Source organism: Heterocephalus glaber, unplaced genomic scaffold, assembly GCF_053883595.1.
Source record: "Heterocephalus glaber isolate CG9 unplaced genomic scaffold, H.glaber_assembly_v1.0 deba00001428, whole genome shotgun sequence".
NCBI classification, from domain to species: domain Eukaryota; kingdom Metazoa; phylum Chordata; class Mammalia; order Rodentia; family Bathyergidae; genus Heterocephalus; species Heterocephalus glaber.
Window position 1 is genome coordinate 25151076 of NW_028258293.1, and position 24215 is coordinate 25175290.

Below are 24215 nucleotides of genomic sequence, written 5' to 3' on the forward strand. Positions count from 1 at the left end.
AATTTTCTTCTATCAGTGTATAGCTAACACTTTCATGAGTGAAAAAGTTTAAAACACGTTTCATATTCCCTAGATCAAAATATATACCAAATACATTTTCTTAACATGAAACTTGTGAGAAGTAACAATATTATTCAGAAATGATGTAAAAAATAGGATAAAGGGGTGCATAAAAAACAAGGAAGAAAGTTATAGTTTAAATGGTTAAATAATTTAGAGGCAATAAACATTGTGGAATGTGGGAAAAAGTTCAAATTCCACTTGTGTAGCTTCTTTTGCCTGATTTTTATGTAGTGCAAAGTACAGCATTTACCAGTTCATTTCCTTTGGGATCTTATGAAATGTTGCAACAACTGAAAGGCATAGCTGCGTTACTGAAGATAAAATTGATCTATGTATTTTACATTCTCTTGAGAATGATGTCACACAGCACAACTGCACATCTGTAATCATGCATTATTTTCTTTTAGGGCAGAATGTAAACTCCCAGGAGTCTAGGCTAAAGGATAAATCCCATGTGTCCAGTAGCATTTATATTTATGTATAAAATTCCCTACTTCTCTTGCATCCTTTGTCACTAACACAGAAGACTCCATGTCTACAGAAGAGATATTTGTTCTAAAGAGTGAAGAATAGGGATGTTATTTTACTCCTTATGAAAACTGTATTACATTTAATCTTCTCCCCAAAAGCTGATAAACATTACTAGAACAGGATACTAAAAGCCTACATAGTTTTCAATCACTCTGTAGATACTTTTTAGTCTTTTATTAATGTTTACTATCTCTATATCTAATCTCAATAGTTCTGGATTTGTTCTCACTGGCTTTACTGGCCTAGCAGTTGACTACCTCTGGGTCTCTATCCCCTTCTTCCTCATCTATACCGTGGTGTTCCTCGGAAACTGCATGGTTCTCCATGTGATCCGGACTGAGCCAAGCCTCCATGAGCCCATGTTCTACTTCCTGGCTGTGCTGGCCTTCACTGATCTGTCCATGGGGCTGTCCACAGTCCACACAGTGCTGGGGGTCCTGTGGAAGTTCATTGAAGAGATCAATCTGGATTCCTGCATTGCCCAGTCCTACTTCATCCATGGTCTGTCCTTAATGGAATCCTCAGTTCTCCTGGCTATGGCCTTTGACCGCTACATCGCCATCTGCAACCCTCTACGCTATTCCTCCATCCTAACCAATGACAACATTAGGGCAACTGGGGTAATAATTTTATGTAGGAGTTTTTTACTCATACCTCCAGCTATCATCCGCCTGAAGTTTTTAAACTACTGCCGTCCTCATATCCTCTCTCACTCCTTTTGTCTCCATCAAGACTTACTCCGAATGGCCTGCTCAGACATCCGCTTCAATAGCATCTATGCTCTGGCTCTGGTGATCAGCACCCTGCTGTTGGATGCAGTGCTCATCCTAATCTCCTACATCCTGATCTTGCACACAGTTTTAGCCATTGCATCCAGGGAGGAGAGAATCAAGTCCTTGCAAACTTGTGTGTCTCACATCTGTGCTGTTTTGGTGTTCTACATCCCCATCATTGGTCTGACCATGGTGCATCGCTTTGGAAAACACCTCTCCCCACTGGTTCACATTCTCATGGGCAACATCTATATCCTTTTTCCACCCTTGATGAACCCCATCATTTATAGTATCAAGACCCAACAAATCCGAAGGAGAGTCCAGAGATTGTTCTTTCTGAAGGAATCTTAGGTTTTGAGATTTAATGTGAATGTATTTAGCAGTCAACAAGTGGAGTTAATATGGTGAAAGCAGTAAGAAATTAAAAATGCATTTACTCAATTTTATTTTAATGTTGTTTTATATGTTACAGTACTTTCCTGTCCTGTTTTCAACCATTATTTTTTGATGGAATTATCTTGTATGCTATAGTCATCAATTTTATATATAGGAAATTGCATGTAAAATATCCTGAGAATCATACTAATACATGATGTAGTTTCTTTAGTAACAACCTTATTGTGACCAGTTCAGTAAAAAGAGAGTATTTTTGTATCCACCCATTAGAAATAAATAGATTCTGGTGGCTAAAATCCTTCAAATAATTACCAGAAGATCAACAATTTTTTAGTCAATTTTATAACTTTATCCTATATTTCTGTTTTATACATGATTCCACCTATGCAGTTAGGTCAACCATATGAGTAAATAATGAATAAGTAGCACAAAAAGATTGGACTAGTTAAATCACAGGTAGTAAAGCAAACAGCAAAAAATGTTATCTTGTTGTTAGGTAATCTGCCAACCCTAACCCACCCTCTGAAGAGGGAATGAGCTTTTCATCAAGTACAGTAATAAGTACAAGAGTAGGAGGAAGTAAACTTTTGTGGTTTGTGTATATATTCAAGTAGTACAAATACCAAGTACCATTGGAAAGTCATTTCAATCATTTTAAAATGTTAACTTCAGCTTATAAAATTGTCTAATCTCATTCAAATCTCAGGTTACAATTAAAAGAATATAAATGAATACATCAGTACTATGACTGACTACTGCAAATGTTTCTAATTTCATCTCTCAAGACTCTGTGGTAGATTTTATTTTCCTTTATATAAATAGAGCTTTTGATACACATTGGTTAAATGGTATGCAAAATTGTATTGGGTAATACATTATGGATTTGGATTTATTATTGTCTCTTTCAGTTGTTTTAATCTCATGTTTGCTCTTCCTTTCCTACTTTTTCTATGTACTTCTTTTTAAAGTAAAGTTTTTAAGTGATGCTGTGACCACTGTAAAATATTTGTATGATAAATAAAGATACAAAATTCACCAAAGTAAATCATGGGTGTTAATGAAGTTTACTCATTTACACACTGTTTGTGTATTTGTTACCTTACAACATCATTTTTATAATGCACAATTAATTTATTTAATATTTTTAGAGCCTATTAAACTATATTTCCAACCAATAACTAATTCATCTTTCCCCTTCCACTACTTCAAATTCTTATCAGCCACTAATCTAATTTTGTCATATAGGTTTACCTTTGAAAAAATCTAATAGAAATAAAATAATGACTAACATAATCTTTTCTATTTGAATTGCTCACTTTCATTCCACTTTGGACATTCATTCTTACTGCTGCTTTCATGCATAGGTCATTTTTATTCCATTTGTTGTTAGTGTTCCATTGTGTCACACACAAGAAAGTGTTTAGTCATTCATGAATTTATCTACATCTTACAGTTTTGTTTTGTTGTTTCTGAATAAACTTACTAGTAACATAGATACCATATGATTGTGACAGTTTTCCTTAATGAAGAAAAATTTTTAAAAATCGTATATAATTATTAAAGCCCATTAATTGTCAGGTTAATAGGTCTCATTGTGACACTTCTGTGCATGCACATACAGAGCTTTGATCTTATCCAACCTCCCTTCTACTCTATCTGTCTTATATCTTTACAATTATAAATACAAGAACCATCAAATAATGATTATGATAATTTAAAAATAATTCATTTATTTTAATCAGAGGCAACAAGTATAATTTTGCTTTTAGTCTTCAAGACCAATTTGTGAGGTAAATCATAGTCATTCAATTTTGTCACTAACGATATTGAGGAGGGTGTACAATTATTAGAAAACAGTTGGACAGTTGATTTCAGAATTAGTACCTTTATTACAGCTACTACTGTTTCATATTATGTAGAACTATTTTTCTATGGTGGCCTTACTAAGTCAAAAATTTTATGCTGTAAATACATTAATGTAAGTGTATACTTTAAATGAGTTACCAACTGAAAATATTCTTTAATAGGCCATTTTTTCTCAGCCTATTCTATAATATACCAAAATTCCATCTCAGGTTTTGCACTTTTACATGTAGGGAGGTTTTATCTTTTTGTTTTTGTTCCAAGTGACTCTATTTATGCTAACAGTGTACCGACAACCATTCACTTAAGAGTTAATCAATACTTTTGAGCTTAAAAATATCTTTACTGTGCTATGATATAAATTATTTGAGTAACTCTTCTGCCAACTTGAAGTTGATAACACATTGTAGGCTATTTGCTTTCTACACAGGTCTCTGGCAAATCAGTCCCAAACTGGGTATTACTTACATCAAAGGGGAAGCTACATGTCTTTGAGGATTGAACTTTCTGAGCCTACAATCTAATTGTTAAATTACTTGACTGATGCATGTTGGAAGCATTTCACTGTGCCTCCTTACTTTGTATGGAACCTCCTCAGTTCTGCACCCTGTGTGGAATTTTGACTGCTCATTTCCCTTAGATTCATTCAGTGATCCTTCCATATCTTTGGCTTTTATTCAACAAGTCCTGGAACCTGAACCACATTCTACTTTCCGGATTGAAAATGTGTTTTATGGACCTCAATGACAGTCTTTGCCCAGTCTGCACACAGTCAATGTATCCATCTTAAGAACATCTCAAGTGTAATGTTACTCAAGTGTAATGAGCTATGGGTTCTCTACAGAGATGTAAACAACTTCTAGATCACTTCGTGTCTAGTGGAAGAGAAGGGAACTAGGAGAAGTCTTTCTCTCTTTGACTGAATATGCCACACACTCATTTTTACTCCAGTGTTCTTCCATTGTTCTAAGATATGTCCCATATTCCGAGGAGAATCTCAGAACTTGAATGGAAAAGATATATAAGTGAGAAATAGGGAATTACTGTCTCTTTCTTTTATTTGGCCTCTCCAAATACATTGGATTTCTATCCTTTCATAGCCTGATATTTTGAATGAGGACTAGACAATATGTAGATATAACTGTTCTTTAAGATGATGTCTTTCTTACTTTCCTTCTTCTTCCATCTCTCTCCACCATCTCATGCTGGAAGGGGTTCACCTATTTTTTGTTGTGGTTTTTGAAAGGAATTTTTTTATATCCAAGCTTCCTCTTCCCAAGCCTAATTCTATTTGATATTCTGCAAGGGAGATTCTTAACAACAGCAGGGCTTTAGTGAAAGCCAAATACAATCAACAATATTCAAATGTCAAAATTCATTTGCATTTTAAAAATCCACATGGAACATGTATACATGTATATAAATTCTTTTTATATGTACAATAGATTTGTGAAGACATTTAAACTCTACTTTCAACCAGGTCATTTCTTATGTTAATAAGTCCTAACCTTTGCAACATCTACTTATAGGACGGTGCAAATATATATTGGTATAATTTCTTTTCCATTGTACTACATTTAAAGCAGTTGCCAACACCACATAAACTACAAATATAAAAACTAAATGTCATCTTTGTATTTATAAATTATTACTCACATCTGTGTAACATTTATTATGTTGCAGACATCATTAAAAGAGCATTACATATACTTTCTCAATTTAAAAATTTACCAATTAGAAAAAATTTTTTAAAAGTAGTATAATTATTAATAGTGAAATGGACCATTAGTGACCATCTGACTTTAGAGATGATCTTCTTCATCATGAATCTACATTTTGTCCTAATGCAAAGATATTGGATCTCCTGATAATTATATGAAAATCACTGCACTAACTGAAAATCCTTAACATCCCAAGAGACTCCATTAGTAAGTTCTGTTTTGATTCTATACATCCGCTCCACTGTTTTGTCCAGTAATTTCCAGTATCCTCATCACTTTCCCAATTCTTCTAGTAACAGTTGCTTTTCTAGATTAAGTTTTCTAATTTTCTTCCACCAGACAGATGCACAATGTAAAGTTTAAGTTACAGTACACCCAGATATCTAGAAAGTATTAATACAGTATTAAATAGAGTCTTCTCAGCAAGGAAAGGAGGTGGTTCTGTGTCATCAGGTCTTAAAACAACCCTTATACAAGGCTGAGAGCCATTAACTGGTCTTGTTTCTGTGAGTCACTCCATTTTTATCCACCTTTGTAGATTAAATGTGATTAGTTCTGTGGATTTCAATTAATTCCCTATGACACACAAGTGAAATTGTTTAAGAAGACAAAGACTTATACAAGATCTGACAAAATTTAACTGAGGATATGTTAAAAAAAACTTACGTAGGTCAATAACTAAGAATTAGATTGCAACAATAGTTAAAATTCTCACAACAGCGAAAATCATCCACAACCATCTGGATTCACTGATGATTTTAACAGATATTTGAAGAATTAATTTAAAAAATTTTTAAACTATTCCATAAAATAGAAGAGGAAAGAACTCTTCCAAACTCATCGTGTAAACTTTGTATTACTCTGTGACAATAAGGGAAAAATGCAGACAAATATTCTCAATGAAGATGCATGCAAAAATCCACACTAAAATAACTGCAAATCAAATTTATCATCTCATTAAAAAATCATAGACATTAAGTACTCAGTTTTATACTAGAGATAGAAGTGTTTCAAAATGTACTGATCAATAAATATGAAACATCACATAAATAAAATCAAAGATAAAATTACATGATCTTTTCAATAAATGCAGATCAAACTTTCAATAAAATTAAATGTCCCTTCTTACATCACTTTTCTTTTTACTTCCTCTTCTGATCCCTTTCCTTACATTCAGTTTTTTAAAATAAAAAAAGTCAAGATGTGTGATGTACATGTGCCTATTCCCTAAGATAAATGTAAAATTTATGTACTGAAAATATGTACTAATAAAATGAAACAAACCATAAAAGAAAATGAACATTAAGAAATTGGTAGGACTATTTATGTCTGTCAAAGTCACCCAACCTTTATGCAAGACCTAGCTTGTAAGTGTTTTGTGGCTCTCCCAAGCTATTACTTGCTTCTTTTTAAGAGCCCTACAATACTGTTACATGCTTCTACATATATTTTAAGGTAAATACATTGAAGTACAAAAAAATTAAATGCCCCTTCATAATAATAACCATGAATAAACTAAGTATTGAAGGATCATACCTCAACACAATAAATGATACACATAGTAAATCCATAACTCATTATGCTGAAAAAGGAAAAATTAAAAGCATTTCCTCTAAAATCAAGAAGACAAAGTTATTGACTCTAATTATTTTATTCAATACAGTACTTGAAATTTCAGTAAGAGAAAGAAAGGAAAAGAAAGAAATAAGAAAGAGAAAGAAATAAAAGGGATATAAATTTTAAAGGTGAAGTCAAATTATCCATTTGCAGATAAAATGGTTCTATATCTAGAAAACACTAATTGTGCTTCAAATCCTCTTAAGATAAATTCAGTTAAGTAGAATACAAAATGCATAATAAAAAAAGTAGCATTCCTATGCACAAATAAAGATCTAAGATAGAATTCATGAAAATAAGACTGTTCACAATAGCCTTTGAAAAGGTTAAAAAAACACTGTAGTTGAAAGACTTCTACAATATAAAAATGCAAAATATTGAATAAGCAAGGGAAGGAGTCAATACAACATGAAAAAAGTAGTACAAAATACTTTTGTACTCAAGAAAAAAATAGACAATCTGAGCACAACTACATCTGGTAAATCAATTAAATATTGAATTACAAACATTCAAGTAAAAAAATTGCAGGTGTAGAGAAGTTCACTTGTGATTCTAATAAAAAATGAGAGGAAAGTAATACCAATTCTCCATGTGGTCTTTCAGGACATTAATATGGACAGAGAATTTTCCAGTTTTACTCTGAGAGTAGCATTAAAGCCATGGTAATTCAACAAGAAAAGTTGAATCATAGAAAATTACTCTTGAGAATAGAGATGCTAAAAATATAAAAGAAAACTCTTGGCAAATATAGTAGAGCTAATTTAATAGTCAAGTGTGAACCAGTATAGCTCAGATTAGTGAAAGATTAAAGGAGAAAAATATTCTAGTTGTATTAGAAGTCATTTTCATCTTTATTTATTAATTCCTTCCTTCCAAGACTTCTATTTAGATATTCAGTTGTGTTCTGAGGATAATGCCTAAGTGTTTATAATATATGAATATTTTCTTTATATTTGTAACTATTCCATGATATCTAAAAATTGGATTCATTCCCTGTAAGAAAGAATTTTCAGTGACCCAACCATACAAACAAATGATTCCGCTTGAGACACATTTGTATTCTGAAATCTTAGACTTATTCTTACAAGACCTTACAACTCATAGACTCTTTTAACCAAAGAAATTAATGGCATGGTATGTTATCTACTTAATATGAGAGAGTTTCTGAAATTATTCTGTACTAGGTATAGACCTACAGTAGGTGAGAGTCTGTGAGATTGTGACATGTTTGAAAAACCCATATTGTTCCATCTAGACAGTTATCACAGACATTGATAACATAGATATTGCAAAAGATACTTATTTACTTGCTCCTGGTTTAAAATTAATCTCATTATGCTATCTTATAAGTGAGAGATATGAGTTAACAATACTGTAACATTTAGAAAAGGTATAAGTCCCATCTATAATGAAGAGGCACCTGAAAAATAGAGAAACAACAGTACAAATTAAATTGGTAAATGGTTTAGAAAGGAACTAACAGTGTAGAATGTGGTAAAAATCCACATTCCATTTTGTTTGTTTAGTTTCTCATGGAAATATTTTATTTTCTAAAAAATTTGAGCATGTAAAACAGTCTATTTCTTTGGGATATTATACATTATGGGAAGGAGTGAAAATTACAACTGTGGTACTAAAGATAAAAATGGCCCGTGTACCTCACAGTCCCTTCTGAGCAAAGATGGACATTGCAGAACTACACAGCTGTGCTCATGCATTATATTCCTTAAGGATTTTGCAGGGACTCCCAGAAGTCTAGCCTGCAGTTTAAATCCCATGTGCCAATTAGCATTACAGTTTCTGCATAAAAATCCCTAATTTTCTGGCATCCCTCATCATGATCAATATAAGTTCCATGTCAAGACAACAGATATTTGCCTTAAAGGATAAGATTTAGGACTGTATTATGCTGCTAGTGGAAATTGCATTTAATTATATTTCCTCTTCAAAGCAGATAAACCTAATGAACAATTTGGTAATGCAAACTCTTATGAAATTTCCTGTAACTCCAGCAAATTTCCAGTCTCTTATTAATGTCTACTATGTTTATTTCAAATTTAAATAGTTCCAGATTTCTTCTCACTGGTTTTCCTGGCCTAGAAAGTTACTATCCCTGGGTCTCCATGCTTTTCTCCTTGACCTATGCCATGGTGTTCCTGGGAAACTGCATGGTGCTCCACGTGATCTGGACTGAGCCAAGCCTCCATGAGCCCATGTTTTATTTCCTGGCTATGCTGGCCTTCACTGATCTGTCCATGGGGCTCTCCACGGTGCACACAGTGCTGGGAGTACTGTGGGGGTTTATTCAAGAGATCAGCCTGGATTCCTGCATTGCTCAGTCCTATTTCATCCATGGTCTGTCCTTCATGGAGTCCTCTGTCCTCCTGTCTATGTCTTTTGACCGCTACATTGCTATTTGCAACCCTCTACGCTATTCCTCCATCCTAACAAATGAAAAAATCATGAAAATTGGGGTAATAATCTTATGTAGGAGTTTCTTACTCTGTCCTCCAGTCATCATCAGCCTTAAGTTCTTAAAATATTGTCGTCCTCATATTCTCTCTCACTCTTTCTGTTTGCACCAAGATTTAATTCAAACAGCTTGTTCAGACATCCACTTCAATTACATTTACGGTCTCGCTCTGGTGATCAGCACCCTTCTGTTGGATGCAGTGCTCATCCTCATCTCCTATATCCTGATCTTGCACACAGTTTTAGCCATTGCATCCAGAGAGGAGAGATTCAAGTCCTTGCAAACCTGTGTGTCTCACATCTGTGCTGTTTTGGTGTTCTACATCCCCATCATTGGTCTGACCATGGTGCATCGCTTTGGAAAACACCTCTCCCCACTGGTTCAAGTCCTCATGGGCAACATCTACATCCTTTTTCCACCCTTGATGAACCCCATCATTTATAGTATCAAGACTAAACAGATTCAAAGGAGAGTCCAGAGATTGTTCTTGTTGAAAGGAACCTAATAGGTGTTGAGATCAATTGTGAATGTATTTAAAAGTCACAAAGAGGAGATAAAATGTGAGAGTAAGTAATTATATATTTCTATTTCATTGATGTTTATGTTTTACAAATACTTTTCTTTCCCTTTTTCCATGGCCATAAGTCTGTGTGGTTGTCATGTATAATGTGGTGACGAATTTTATAAATTGGAATAGGCATGTACAATAGGTGGAAAGTCAAATAATGTGTGAAGTAAGTAGACTTGTTAATAGCATCCACACCTTTCTATGGCCAGTAGAGTGAGTGTATTTTTGTATCTTCCCATTATTTTATGTAAAATTTGGTGATTAAATTCCTTCAAGTAATTACTGAGAGATTAACTAGCCTCTTAATCCATTTTAGAATTTGAAGCTATATTTTTATTGTATATCCTTTGTCCTTGCTACTCAGTTCAGCCATATGGTGATAAGATGAATTAAACATAATGACATAGAAAATCCACTGTTGAAATGAGTTAAAAAGTGATTAAACAAAGGACAAAAGTTACAATCTTGATGCTAGTTTGTCCACAAACCCAAAAATCTCCAAGCCTTCCCTGTTGATAGTAAGATATAAATGACCAGCTAACTTCAGAGTACAAAAAAGTAGACTTTTGATGTTGGTTTATTTATCCAAATAATAAGAATAATAGAAACTACCATTAGAAAACCACTTACCACTTAAATAATTTGAACATATTGAGGAGTCCATATCCTTGCCTTTTCTAACTTAAATCTCTGGCTCCAATGTTTGCATATCAAAATGCCTAGATTTTTGATATGGCTACATAATATAAAATATTTCCAATTTAATCTCTCCATCAAGACCATAAAGTAGGTATAATTTTCAATTATATTAATGGGGTGCTTGAATGTAGATAGGTTAGACAATAAACCAAAGCTTTAGTAGGTAATATCTGATGGGCTTTAGAAATATTGTTTGTTTTAGTTTGTCTCAATATCATATTTTTTTCTGCAAATCTCCTATGGAAATTCAAAAGATTATCAATATCTACTTCAAGAACCTTAATCTAATAAAATAGAAAACATAGAAGAAATGGACAAATTCCTAGATAAATATGAATTACCAAAACTGAAGCAAGAAGATATTAAAATTCTATATAACCCAATATCAGTCAATGAAATTGAAAATGTAATTAAAAACTTACCAACAAATAAAAGCCAAAGATTTTATGGTTTCACTGCTGAATTCTACAAGAAATTTAGAGAAAATCTGATGCCAGTTCTCTTCAGACTTTTTAATGAAATTGAAAGGGATGCAATACTCCCAAAATCATTCCTGACAACAAGTATTACCCTGACACCAAAACCAGAGAAGGACCCAACCCAGAAAGGAAACTACAGGCCAATCTCCCTAATGAACAGGACACAAACATCCTTAATAAAGCACTGGCAAACAGAATGCAGCAAATCATCAAGAAGATTATACACCATGACCAAGTAGGATTCATCCCAGAGACACAGGAATGGTTCAACACACAACCATATCAACAGAGCCAAAGACAAACATCACATTATCATCTCAATAGTCACAGAAAAAAACATTTGACAAAGTCCATAGCCATTCATGGTAAAAACTCTACAGAAAAATTTTAAATATTTAGATAATCATTGTAAAACATTTATATAGGAAATAAAAGAACAAAAAATTACTACAGTAAAGCATGGATGATAATAAATTATACTTGTGTATGTAAGTTTCTTCAACATATTTCTACAATGATTTGTACAATATTTACCTGATATTTCAAAGGCAGATAGATTAATATGTAATCTCAAATACTAAATATGCCTTATTAGATAAATATCCACCACTTAATGAGCTTTGAGAAATATTTATAGTCCTCTAAGCATCATTAAAATCATCTGAATATTTCCGTCACCCTCACAAGTGTGTTTATACCTGTTTTCCATTGATTTACTCCCACAACCTCATATTGCCACCTAATTCAATTCCTGTCAGGTTTGTCATTAAGAGAAGGTCATGTAAACTAAATTGTAAAAAACATTATCCTATTTGTTTGTATTACTACACTTTCAATAATTGTTTTCAGATTCATTATTAGTGCTTGTATCCATAATTGAATTTTACATCCATTTGTGTTACATTGTATTATATACAAGAAAATGTTTATGTATAAATCAGTTGATCTATATTTTACTTTGTTATTTAAATTTTTAACAATGCAGCTTTAGACAAATGCAGCATATGTAATTATGAAATGTTTTTCCTCAAACTGGTATTATTTTTAATGTTCACACATTTACTCTTAAAGATGGAACAACCAGTACTGTAATAATTACTATAATCTTAAAACAATAATAAGTAGTTTGTATTTATTGGATGTGTGTTATTTGTCATGCACCTTGGAAGCACCTTGCTGTTAATCCTCAGATCAAATCTGTGGACTAAATCATAATCGTTCAGTTTTGTAGATGAGAATATTGAGACAAAAGCATTTTAAATCACTAGAAAATAACTGTGAGACAGAAAGTAACTGTGGTTTTAGAGTTCACACTTTTACTAAGGGTACTGCTGTTTAAGATTATGATGGAACTATTTCCAATTTATTTTGTTTTACCATCTTGGTGATGGTTATATGGTTTAAATTGTATGTTAATATAAATTTATGTTTTCATGTGAGTTACTCACTGATAATAATGTTCGATTGGCCACTCCTTTCTGAGTCAATATTATGACATACCATATTCATGTGCAGTGTTACATTTTATAAAGGTAGATGTGGAGACTTATTTGTTATTGTAGTTTTATCTTGTTCTAAGTGAATCTATTTATGTTAATGGTATGCTGAACCACATGTCTTCCTTCCCCTTAAAAGTAGATTAATGTTTTTGCCCTCAAATATACCTTTACTGAGGTGTAACTTAAACTGTTTACTAATTTTTCTGTCAATCAGAAGTTGATAATCTGTGATAGACTACCACTTTTCTCCTTGAGTCTCTGCCCACCTGTGCACCCTTCCCTTGTCATTGGCATGCAAAGGAAGTTGACCTGTCTTTAGGATTGGGTGTGGAAACTGAGTAAGCCTCTGCTCCATGGGCTGTGCTACCTGGGTGACCGAAGGAGGACTCCCACAATGCCTCCTTTCTCAGGGTGGTCTATCCTCTCTGCACCCTGTGTTGAATTTTGAGTGCTATTTTCTCCTGGAGTCACCTAGTGACCCCCCCATGACATTGGCTCTTACTCTACAAGCCTCTTACTTCCCTGACTCTAACAGTTTTGAATGTTCCTGCCTTAAAAATTATTTGACATAGGTTATCAGAACCAATGCAACTACCTTGGCAATTTCATGAGGTTGTATTTGCCTTGAAGTGTGTGGTTGTTACAGTGCTGTAAAGAACTCTTCTCTCTTTTTCACCCCAGTGGAAGTGAAGGACACAAGAAGCCCTCCTTTCCCCTCTCTCTCTAACTGAACATGCCTCATACTCATTTTCTTCCTATTCTGCTCTCTCATGTTCTGAGGTATCACACAGTTACTCTCTTTCAAATAATCAATCAGGAAATATGGTATTAGTGGCTCTCTTCTTTGAGCATTCTTGTCAAAATACTTTGGGTTTCTGTACTTTCATATCATGCAGATGAATAGGGGCAGCAGATGTACTGAAAAACTGGGACATTGTAGGCAATACCTCCCCTATTATTCTTTCCCATTTATGTCTCTTTTACCTTAATTCATGCTGAAAGGGATTTTGCCACAGCTTCATCTGTTTAAGAAGAATTTTCCCTGAAGCCAAAATGCCTTCCTTTCAATGCTACCTCTGATTATTACCCTCTGACTGAAGCATCTGACAGCAGGGCTCAAGAGGAAAAAAAATAAAACTAGCAATATTCAAATGGGAAAGTAACTTTTCATTTCAAAAATATTTTATGAATTAATATATATGAACATATATATCTTATGTGTTGTGTGTGTGTATACTCTTCTTTCAGTGATTTCTGTCCTTTCCCTAACATGTTCCAATTTTGGCAACATTTACTTATAAAATGCCATTAATTCATTTTTAGTACAAGTTAGTTTGTTCACTGTGCTACAATTGTCAGTTCATTACAATTGAAGCCAATTGTCAACCCAATATGCCTCTGCAATGTAATTTCTCTATTATATATAAATATTAATATTTAAATAACATTTATTGTGATCCAGCACTAATATAATATTTCGCATATACGTCCTCAATTTAACAAAATTGACACATAGGTCAGATGACTTTCCTGGGGTTTTGTGACAGAAACAGTGGAACATAGACCTAATTTTTTGCATTCTGACTAGGGTTATCCTGGTAGTCACAAGGCTACATTTTATCCCAATGGATAAACTATGTTTCCTGATAAATTTATTTTACTGACTAAAACTATTTAAAGTCCTATGATTATCCTTTCATAAACTTTACTTTGATCTTGTGTATCTTCTGCTCTATTTTGTCTTTTAATCTCCAGTAACAATTTCACCTTTCTGTCTACTCTAACAACAGTTTCTTTTCAGGAACATATTTCCCCAATTCCTCCTGATATGTCTGATGTACACTGTAAACTTTATTTTAGGTGGCACAGCATTTAGATATCTAGGACAAGTTAATATGTGTTAAATATAAGTCCTGAGTTATGAAGGTCCTAAAGTAACCCTTGCACATGTTGGGATCCATCAACTGGTCTTGTTCCTTTGGGGAGCTCCTTTGGGGAGTTCCTTTGGGGAGCTCTGGTAACATTCTGATCTACTTTTTTCCTCTTAGTGTAATAAACCTGCTTTACGTTCTTCCACTGGAATCTGAGCATTCTAGCACTGACTCTCACAGTCCTCCCTATGTCTATGGTTGCAAAGTCATTTTTCCCCTTACCTTGCCAATGCCATTGTTTTTGAAGCTATGTAGTTGGATCTTGGGATAGACAATTTAAAATTTATTTGTCCTTAGGCAGTGGACTTTCTCTTTAAACTAGGCCATCCATTTTAACTAAAATACCCTTTTTAGGCAGATTAGCTTATTTTCAGGTGTCTTTAGCCCCACCACAATCCTTGACAATCACTAACACATCATGCTTGGATATTTATACTTAGAGACAACATCCAGTGGAGTCACACTGTGCCATAGCATTGAGACTTGACGAGGCTGCACCCCTCACCCATTTAATTCACTCTTCAAGAGTAGCAGTAGTGACTAGATTCAGGGTCTATGCATGAAGATTCAAATCAACTGGAGATCATGACCTTCTAACCCAGGGTCCTGCTGAAAAGGGAAATTCCTGTATCTCTTCTTCTGCATGCAGAACAATGTTAGGGCACACATCCAGAACTCTACCAACAGCTGATACAAGACCCCATGAGGTCTGTCTTCCGAAAACAGTATTTGTTTTCATAAGGTGTTATTGAAAACCCGACTAGAACTTCAGTTCCTGAACTAACACATAAAAGGGTGACCAGAGATTGTAGAAGAAGTGACCTATCTCCATAGGAAGACATCCCCAAGAGTTTCTCAGGAGGGAAACTCTCCAAGATGGTGATACTCAGAGAGAAGGAAGTTATATTATTTTGGCCTCAAATTCTAACAGTTAGGACTAGAATTGTTGTATGTGAGGAAGCAAAGTTAATTCTTTAACTTGTAATGACATAGTCTCAATTTTGGATCAGCATAAATCTGCCCAATTAAAAGATTTGGGCCAGGTTTGTTTTTTTTTTTTTTTTTTTTACTATTTTTGAGAAAGATTTACATAGCTTTCACATTATTTTTCTCCAGCATATTTGGTTATATTAATCAGGTAAACCCAACTGGACCTGGCAAAAGTCTTGTTGAAAGTTTTCAAATACAATTTTTCAAATAAGTGCAAAACTCATTAAACTATTTCTTTTGGAAAGAGGTTTGTTAGTTTCTATATTACAAACTGTTCTCTTATCCAAGCTATTAAATATGCCATTTAAATTTGATTATAATATATTCACTTATGTAATTTGTAACTTTTTTTATATTCTTTTTTTTTCTTAAATTCTTTTATTGGTACATTTTAGGTATACAATACGCTTACATTTATCATTGGGTGCTTATACCTGTACATGATGTATCTTGGTTCTTATTTTTTTCCCATTACCTGTGCGCACTTCATCCCCACCACCTTTCCCTACTCACATAGACTTTGTTTCCATTTTTTTCTTTTCTTATAATTTTCCCTTTCCCTTCTTTCCTTTCGCCTTCCACTCTCTATACCCCTACCCCTTTGGACCATTGTTTCCTATTTCAAATTATCAATTATTCATTTTAATTCTTTTAATCCTTATTTACACTTTCAGTTTCTCACACTAGAGAAGCTATTTGGTATTTACACATGTGTGTCCTATTTATTTCATGTAAGAGTATAGCCGAATATGAATTCATTTAGATATAAATGTCTCTAGTTTGTCGTTCTTTGTGGCTGAGTAGTACTCCATTTTATAAAAAAAAAAAAATCTTCTTTATCCAGTTTCCAGGGGATGGGCACTTGGGCTGTTTCCAAGCTTTAGCTATTACAAACTGTGCCACAATAAACATGGGTGCAGATATATCGCTGTGGTATGATACTTTTAATTTTGGGGGGAAGATACCAACCAGGGGAATAACTTGGTCAAATGGGACCTCTAGTCCTAGTTCTGTGAGGTGTCTCCAATGGATTTCTACAGTGGTTGCACCAGCCTGCCCTCCCACCAACAATGGAGTAGGGTTCCTTTCTCTCCACACCCCTGCCAACATTTCTTACTGGTTGATTTCTTGATAGCAGCCATTCTTTCTGAGTTGAGGTGGAATATCAGTGTTGTTTTCATCTGCATCTCTTGAATGACCAGTGATATTGAACAGTTTTTCAGATATTTATTTGCTGCTTTTACTTCTTTGTCTGAGAGATGTCTGTTCATTTCAGATCCCCATTTTTGAATTGGGTCTTTGAATTTGGGGGGTCTGATTTTTTCAGTTCTTCATATATTCTACACAGTAGTCCTTTGACTGAGGTACAGCTCCTAAAAATTTTTTCCCACATTGTAGGTTGACTCTTAGCTCTGTTGGTAGTTTCTTTTTCAGTACAGAAGCTTTTTAATAAGATGAGATCCCAGTTGTTGATTCTTTGTGTTAGTTCCCATGCTACTGAGATTTTGTTGATACAGGCTTTTCCTATGCCAATGTCTTCAAGAGTTCTACCTAACTTATCTACCAGCAAGTTTAATGTTTCTGTCATAATATTTGGATCTTTGATCCACTTCAATCTTAGTTTAGTGCACAGTGATAGGTATGGGTCAAGTATTAATCTTTGGCATGTTGAAATCCAGTTTTTCCATCACTACTTTTTAAATAGGCTATCTTTCCTCCAATGATTGTGGTTGGCTCCTTTGTCAAAGATGAGGTGGCTGAGTATGTCTGGAGTTGTTTCTGCATCTTCTAACCTATTCCTTTGATCCTCAGGTCTGTTTCTTTGCCAGTATCATGCTGTTTTCATCACAGTAGCTTTGTAGTATAGTTTCAAGTTGGGGATTGTGATACCCCCTGCCATGTCTCTGTTGCCTAGAATTGCTTTTGCTATTCTAGGTCTCTTCTGGTTCCAAATGAATTTTTGAATTGTTTTCTCCAGCTCTGCGAAGTATATTGTTGGAATTTCAATCAACATTTCATTAAATCTATACAGTAGTTTTGGAAGTATGGCCATTTTCACTATATTACTTCTTCCTACCCAGGAACAAGGGGTGTCTTTCCATTTTCTTATATCCTCTTTGATTTCCTTTTTCACAGTGCTCTAATTTTCGGTGTAGAGGTCTTTTGCTTCCTTTGTTAGATTGATTCTTAGATATTTCATTTTTTTGGATGCTACTGTAAAAGAAATAGTTTTCCTAATTTCTCTCTCAGTGAGAAACTGGTTTATTAGTGTCATATCCAGCTACTCTACTGAATCTGTCAATTAAGTCTAGGAGTCTTTTGGTGGAGTTTTTTTGGTCTTCTATGTAAAGCATCATATCATCAGCAAATAATGACAGTTTCACTTCTTTCTTTCCTATCTTTATTCCTTTTTTTGCTTTCTCTTTTCTAATGGCTGTGGCTCATGTTTCCAGAACAATATTGAACAGGAATGGTGATAGTGGGCATCCTTGCTTTGTTCCTGATTTTAGCATGACAGTTTTCAGTTTTTGACCATTTAGTATGATGTTGGCTGTTGATTTTTCATAGATAGCCTTAATCAGTTTAAGATAAAGACCTTCTATTCCAATTTTCTGTAGGGTTTTTATCATGAATGGGTGTTGGATTTTGTGGAATGGCTTTTCTGCATCTTTGAGATGATCATATGGTTTTTGCCCTTGGCTCTGTAAATATAGTGTATTATATTTATTGATTTACTAATTTTGAACCATCCTTGCATCTCTGGGATAAATCTGACTTGATCAGGGTGTATGATCTTCTTGATGACCCTCTGTATTCTATTTGCCAGTATCTTGTTGAGGATTTTTGCATCTATGTTCATTAAGGAGATTGGCCTGTAGTTCTCTTTTTGGGTTGGTTCTTTCCCTGGTTTAGGAATCAAAGTAACACTTGCTTCCAGGAATGAATTTGGAAGCCTTGGTTCCCTTTCAATTTCCTCGATGAGTTTAAAGAGTAATGGTGATAGATCTTCTTTAAATGTCTTGTAAAATTTAGCAGTGAAGCCATCTGGACCTGGGCTTTTGTTTGTTGGTAAATTTTTTATTACATTTTCAATTTCACTTATTGTAATTGAGGTGTTTAGAATTTCTATATCTCCTTCATTTAACTTCGACGATTTGTATGCATCTAGGAATCTGTCCATTTCTTCTGTTTTCTGTTTTATTAGAGTATGGGTTCCTGAAGTAGGTATTGATGATCCTCTGGATTTCTCTTGGATCTATTGTGACTTCACCGTTTTCATTCTTAATTGCATGGATTGGGGCCTTTTATTTCCTTTTCTGATAAGGTTGGCTAAGGGTTTATTGATTTTATTTATTCTTTTGAAAAACCAACTCTTTGATTCATTGATTTTTTGTATCATTCTCTTAGTCTCCATTGCATTGATTTCTGCTCTGATCTTTGTAATTTCCTTTCTTGTACTAGCTTTGGGTTTGTTGTGCTCTTCTTTTTCTAGGAGCTTGAGGTTCTGCATTAGGTTATTTATTTAAGTTCTCTCTGTTTTCATAATATGGGCATTCACGGCTATGGGAAATTCACTGAATTTCCCATGTAGAACTGCTTTCTGTGTGTCCCATATATTTCTGTATGTTGTACTGGCATTATCATTTACTTGTAGAAACTGTCTAATTTCTTCTTTAATTTCCTCTGTGACCCATTGGTTATTCAGGAGGGTGTTATTCCATTTCCATGTGTTTGTGGGAGTTTTTTGGTTTCTTATGTCATTGATTTCCAATTTTATTGCACTATTGTCTGATAATATACAGGGGATAACTTCAATTCTTTTACATTTACTTAGATATCTCCTATGAGCTAGCATGTGGTCTATTTTGGAGAATGACCCACGTGCAGCCGAAAAGAGTGTGTATTATGAATTTGTGGGGTGGAACGCTCTGTAAACATCAATGAAGTCCATTTGTTCAATAGCTTGGTTTAGATCTAGAATTTCATTGTTAATTTTTTGTCTAGATGATCTGTCTATTTGTGATAGTGGGGTATTGAGGTCCCTCACTACAATTGTGTTAGTGCTTATTTGGTTTTTCATGTCCATTAATATTTGTTTTGTATAGTTAGGGATATTTGTATTTGGTGCATATATATTTAAGATTGTCATCTCTTCCTCTTGGATTGTTCCCTTCACAAGGATATAGTGACCATCTTTGTCTCTCTTAATTAGTTTTGGTTTGAAATCTACTTTGCTAATAAGAATGCTATCCCTGCTTTTTTCTGGGTTCCTGTGGCATGGAGAACTGTTTTCCATCCTTTTACTTTCCATCTATGAGTTTCCTTTTGAGTTAAGTGTGTTTCTTGTATACAGGATACTGTTGGATTTTGCTTCTTAATGCATTCTGCCAGTCTATTTCTTTTGATTGGTGAATTGAGGCCATTAACATTGATGGTTATAATTGATAGACTCATCCTTTTCATGATGTTTTACTCTTGTTGGCTCTTTTATTTCTTATTTTTCCCCTTTTCCCTTTAGTTTCTTACCTTGCCTGGTGGCTTCCCTCTGTTGGGCCTCATGGAGTTGTGGCCTTCATTGTTTTTTTCTAGGATATTGTTTAGAATTGTTTGGAGTGCTGGTTTGCTGTTTTTGAAATTTCTCAGGTGTTCTTCATCGTGGAAGTATCTAATTTCCCCATCAATTTTGAAAGATAATTTTGCAGGATACAGCAGTCTAGGTTGGAAGTTATTTTCTTTTATGGCTCGAAATACTTCCCTCCGGGCTCTCCTTGAGTTGATGGTTCGTGTTGAGAAGTCTGCTGTGATTCTGATGGGCTTTCCCTTATAGGTGATTTGTTTCTTTTCTCTAACTGCTTGTAGGATTCTGTTCTTTTGTTGGGTTTCTGGGATCTTGACTATTATATGTCTAGGTGTAGATTTTTTTTGATCATGGCTAGTTGGAGTTCTGTATGACTCACTTCTCTGTATGTTCAATACTCTACCTCTGTCTGGGAAGATTTTACTATTATTTCTGTGAACAGGTTTTTTTATGTCAATTGTACTTTTTCCTGCTTTTCTGTGGACTCCTATCAGTCTTATGGTATTCCTCTTTGCATCGTCTAGCAGCTGCTGGATTGATTTCTCATGGTCCCTTACTATTTTTAAGAAATTTCTGTTTTCATGGTCCTTAACTGCAATCCTGTCTTCTATATCTGATATTCTGTCTTCAGATTCCCTTAATCTGCTATGCATACTTTCAATGGAGTTTTTAATCTCCTGTACATCTGTTTGAATCTGTCTCATGGATTCCATTTCTTTCTTATGTTGGGTGATCATGGTTTTCATTTCTTTCTCATGCTGAGCATTCATGGCTTCCAGCATGTTTCTGAGCTCATTTTTTTTTTAAAATCTGTTTCTGTTCTAGAGCTTCTAATCATGTCTTTCAGTCTGCTCACCATCTCTGTAGTTATCTGGGAGATTATTTCAGCTTTGAATTTTTCTAGAGCTTCATTCATCTGTTTTGTTACTTCCTGTGCTCTCTCAGTTCAGGGTGTTCAGGTGGTTGATTATCAGATTTTTCTACCTCATTTCCCCCAAAATTTATCATTGTTGGGATGGAAGTCTGAGTTTGTGCCTTGCTTAAATGTCTTCTGATTTTTTTTTTGGTACTGTTCTTGATTTAATTCCTGGGTTGATACTTCAAAATTGCTTATTGTAAGTATCTTTGTTGCTTCTAATTAGAACCTTTGTGAAATGATTGCTTCTCAGAGGTGTCTTCCAGATATAGCTGGTCTTTAGGTTTTGAATCTCTAATGACTCTGAGGCTATCTCATTTTCTTTATACCAGGAAGGACCACTGACTAGATCAATAACAACCCCTTAGCCCAAGTGATACAATCAACAACACCATAGCATCAAGTACATCTTAGAAAATGACAATTTGTGGTAGTTATTAATCTATCACCTTTAACTGTGTGAATTAAATCAAAATCGAGGACCAACCCAACATATGTTTATAGTGAACAAACTCTTCAATATAGCAACTTTACCATTTGGGATGGGGAGTTAGAAAGAGTTGGGGAGGGAGGGATAGATAGTAAAAGGATAGGGGAAGGTTAGCAGTGAGGCCAGAGGACAAAAGCAAGACAAGGAAAAAGAGAATAAAAGAAAAATAAAGAAAAAATCCAAATTAGGGCCAGAATCAGAACAAAAAGGGAGATGAAGAACAATGTGGGACAGTAGGAGAGTGAATGTGAGAGAGAGAGAAAGGAAAGAGAAAAGAAAGTAAAAAAAAGAACAGAAAAATAAAAATTTGAAAAGATATGGAAAAAATTAAATATAAGAGGAAAAACTCCAATAATAATAATTTTGGAAATAAAAGATAAAAATGAAAGTGAAGGGCCTCCTTCAGGTTATGTCTCTGCTGTCACAATAGACAACTTGGGTAGCAGTGTGCAGATATATGTCAATGAGTCTCACCAAGCCAGTCATACACCCATGGTATTCAGGCAGATTTCTGGCCACAAGCCCCAAGTTGAGCTCTCTGTCTTGTAGGGTTGAAGTCTGCAAGGTTGTACTGAAGCTTCCAGCTGCCCTTCCCCTGAAGATAGTCCAGGTTTCCATGGGAGGTGATGATCCCTCCAACTTACCCAGTATGGTGGTCTGGCGGTCTGGTGTCCCCTGTGTCTTTGTAGTGTGGAACCAGGTATCAGTACAGCCAAGAGGCCAGAGAAGGGGGAGGGGTGTCCTGCAGGTGCCTGCATGACTAAGTGGATCATGCGTATGGCCAGTGGTGAGGGTTCCTCACCTTCTGACTGGTCCCCACCAGTGTGCTTGGCATGGGCTGGATCTATTTTTTATATTCTGATAACTGTAACTAAGTTTGTGAGTTATATTGATGTTTGCAAAGCACCATTTCATGCTCTGACTGCTATAAATTCCAAGGAATCATATATAACATATAATAAGTAAAAATAGTGCTAGTCTTTGTGTACCAATACTGATCTTCAACAGAAAACTGAAACAGGATTATAAACAAACATTTGAAAATTATTATAAATTAAATTATCTTCCTTATTGCTCAATTTTAGAATAAAATATAAATTATTTCTACTGAATTTGTTAAATATTATATATAAATATTAAATATAAGTTCAACATTACATATAAATATATATATACATATGAATATTTTTCTTTCAAAGTTTCTTGCTATAAATTTAGGATTATATTGGAGAAAATAATACCATGGACAATATTGTAAAACTATTTCTCACAAACAATATTTTTCAGAAACACAGGGGTCATTTGTAAATCTGTCATCCTGGCTTAGTTTGTCAATGTCATTTCATGCTTTTGGATCAAATTGTCTAAGAATTTAACTTATTGACTACATAGAATTTATTTTGCTATTTAAATAATTTATTTATACTTTTTGTTCACTGAAGTTAAAGATAAAAGAATAATGAAACCATTTGGTCCACAGTTGGCATGGTTTTGTGAAGAATGTTCTGTCATGGTGGGATGTAGTATGAACAAATCAAACACTGTATGTATAGAGTTTACATTTTGAGAGTAATGGAGTAATTGAAGTTCATCTTTAAAAGCAATCTAATAATGAATGCTTCTAAGCAGGCATGATAATATTCTACGACAATTCTCCTACAAACAAATAAAAACACTCCTGAAAAACATGAAACTCAAAATAATAAGTTAAAAGATAATTTGAAATTCAATGAAAGCAATCAAATATATATCAAGGATACTTTTAATTAAATACTGAAAATATTTATATAATATAATAACTGATGTGTCAGATTATATTATGTTAAAAACAACAGAAATCTCTATAGTACAGGTGGGATTATACAATGTCAGTGTCATAAATGAAACAGGTCTGAACAGTACAGGTTTAGTAATTAGTTCCAAATTCACGCAATAATGCTGTAGTAATATAGGAGAGAGTAAAGAGCTGACAATTGTGTGAGATTAAGAAATGCTTACACCTCAGGATAGAAGTTGAATGAAAATAGAGAAGAAAAATGAAGCACAATTGAAATGTACAAATAAATTAGATAGCAGCTACACATAATGTGAAAAAGTCATAATTCTACTCTGGTGTATAGTTATTTTGGCTAATTTCTATGTGTTCCTCAATTGCATTATGCTATAAATGGTCATTTCTTTGGGACTTTATGGCCCATTGCAACAATTAAAGGCACATCTGTGGTATCCAAGATAGAATTGACCTAGGTATTTCACATCCTCTTGAGGGTGATGTCAGACTTGGCAGCAGTATACACACTTGTCATCATACATAACCACCATTAGGATTGGATAGACACTCCCAGAAGTGTAACCTGCAATCTAAATCCCATATGCCCATTACCATTTCTGCATAAAGATCCCTAATATTTGGCTTTCCTCGTGACTAACACTACAACTTCCATGACTAGACAACAGATTTTTCCCTTCAAAAGAATCAAGTCACAATTTTGTTGCATTTATGAAGTTTACAAAAATTATGTTATATTTTATTTTCTTCCCCAAACAGAAAACATTGCTAGAACTTAGGACATCAAAAATATATGGAACTTAAAATAGCTCTCAAAATATTTCTTTATTTCCTATTC

General features: G+C 34.2%; 2 protein-coding genes across 2 annotated transcripts; both read left to right on the forward strand.

Annotated features, from left to right (window-relative positions):
* The first annotated feature begins 773 nt into the window (after positions 1–773).
* LOC101710894 (olfactory receptor 51V1) lies at positions 774–1718 on the forward strand. Its single transcript, XM_004863474.1, has one exon. The coding sequence runs from the start codon at positions 774–776 to the stop codon at positions 1716–1718; it is 945 nt and encodes a 314-aa protein (XP_004863531.1).
* Positions 1719–8997: 7279 nt separating this feature from the next.
* On the forward strand, positions 8998–9942 carry LOC101717155 (olfactory receptor 51V1). Its single transcript, XM_004863352.1, has one exon. The coding sequence runs from the start codon at positions 8998–9000 to the stop codon at positions 9940–9942; it is 945 nt and encodes a 314-aa protein (XP_004863409.1).
* The last annotated feature ends 14273 nt before the right edge of the window (positions 9943–24215 follow it).

Coding starts and splice junctions, on each gene's coding strand:
- LOC101710894 (XM_004863474.1), top strand. CDS start 774: ATGTTTACTATCTCTATATCTAATCTCAATAGTTCTGGATTTGTTCTC.
- LOC101717155 (XM_004863352.1), top strand. CDS start 8,998: ATGTCTACTATGTTTATTTCAAATTTAAATAGTTCCAGATTTCTTCTC.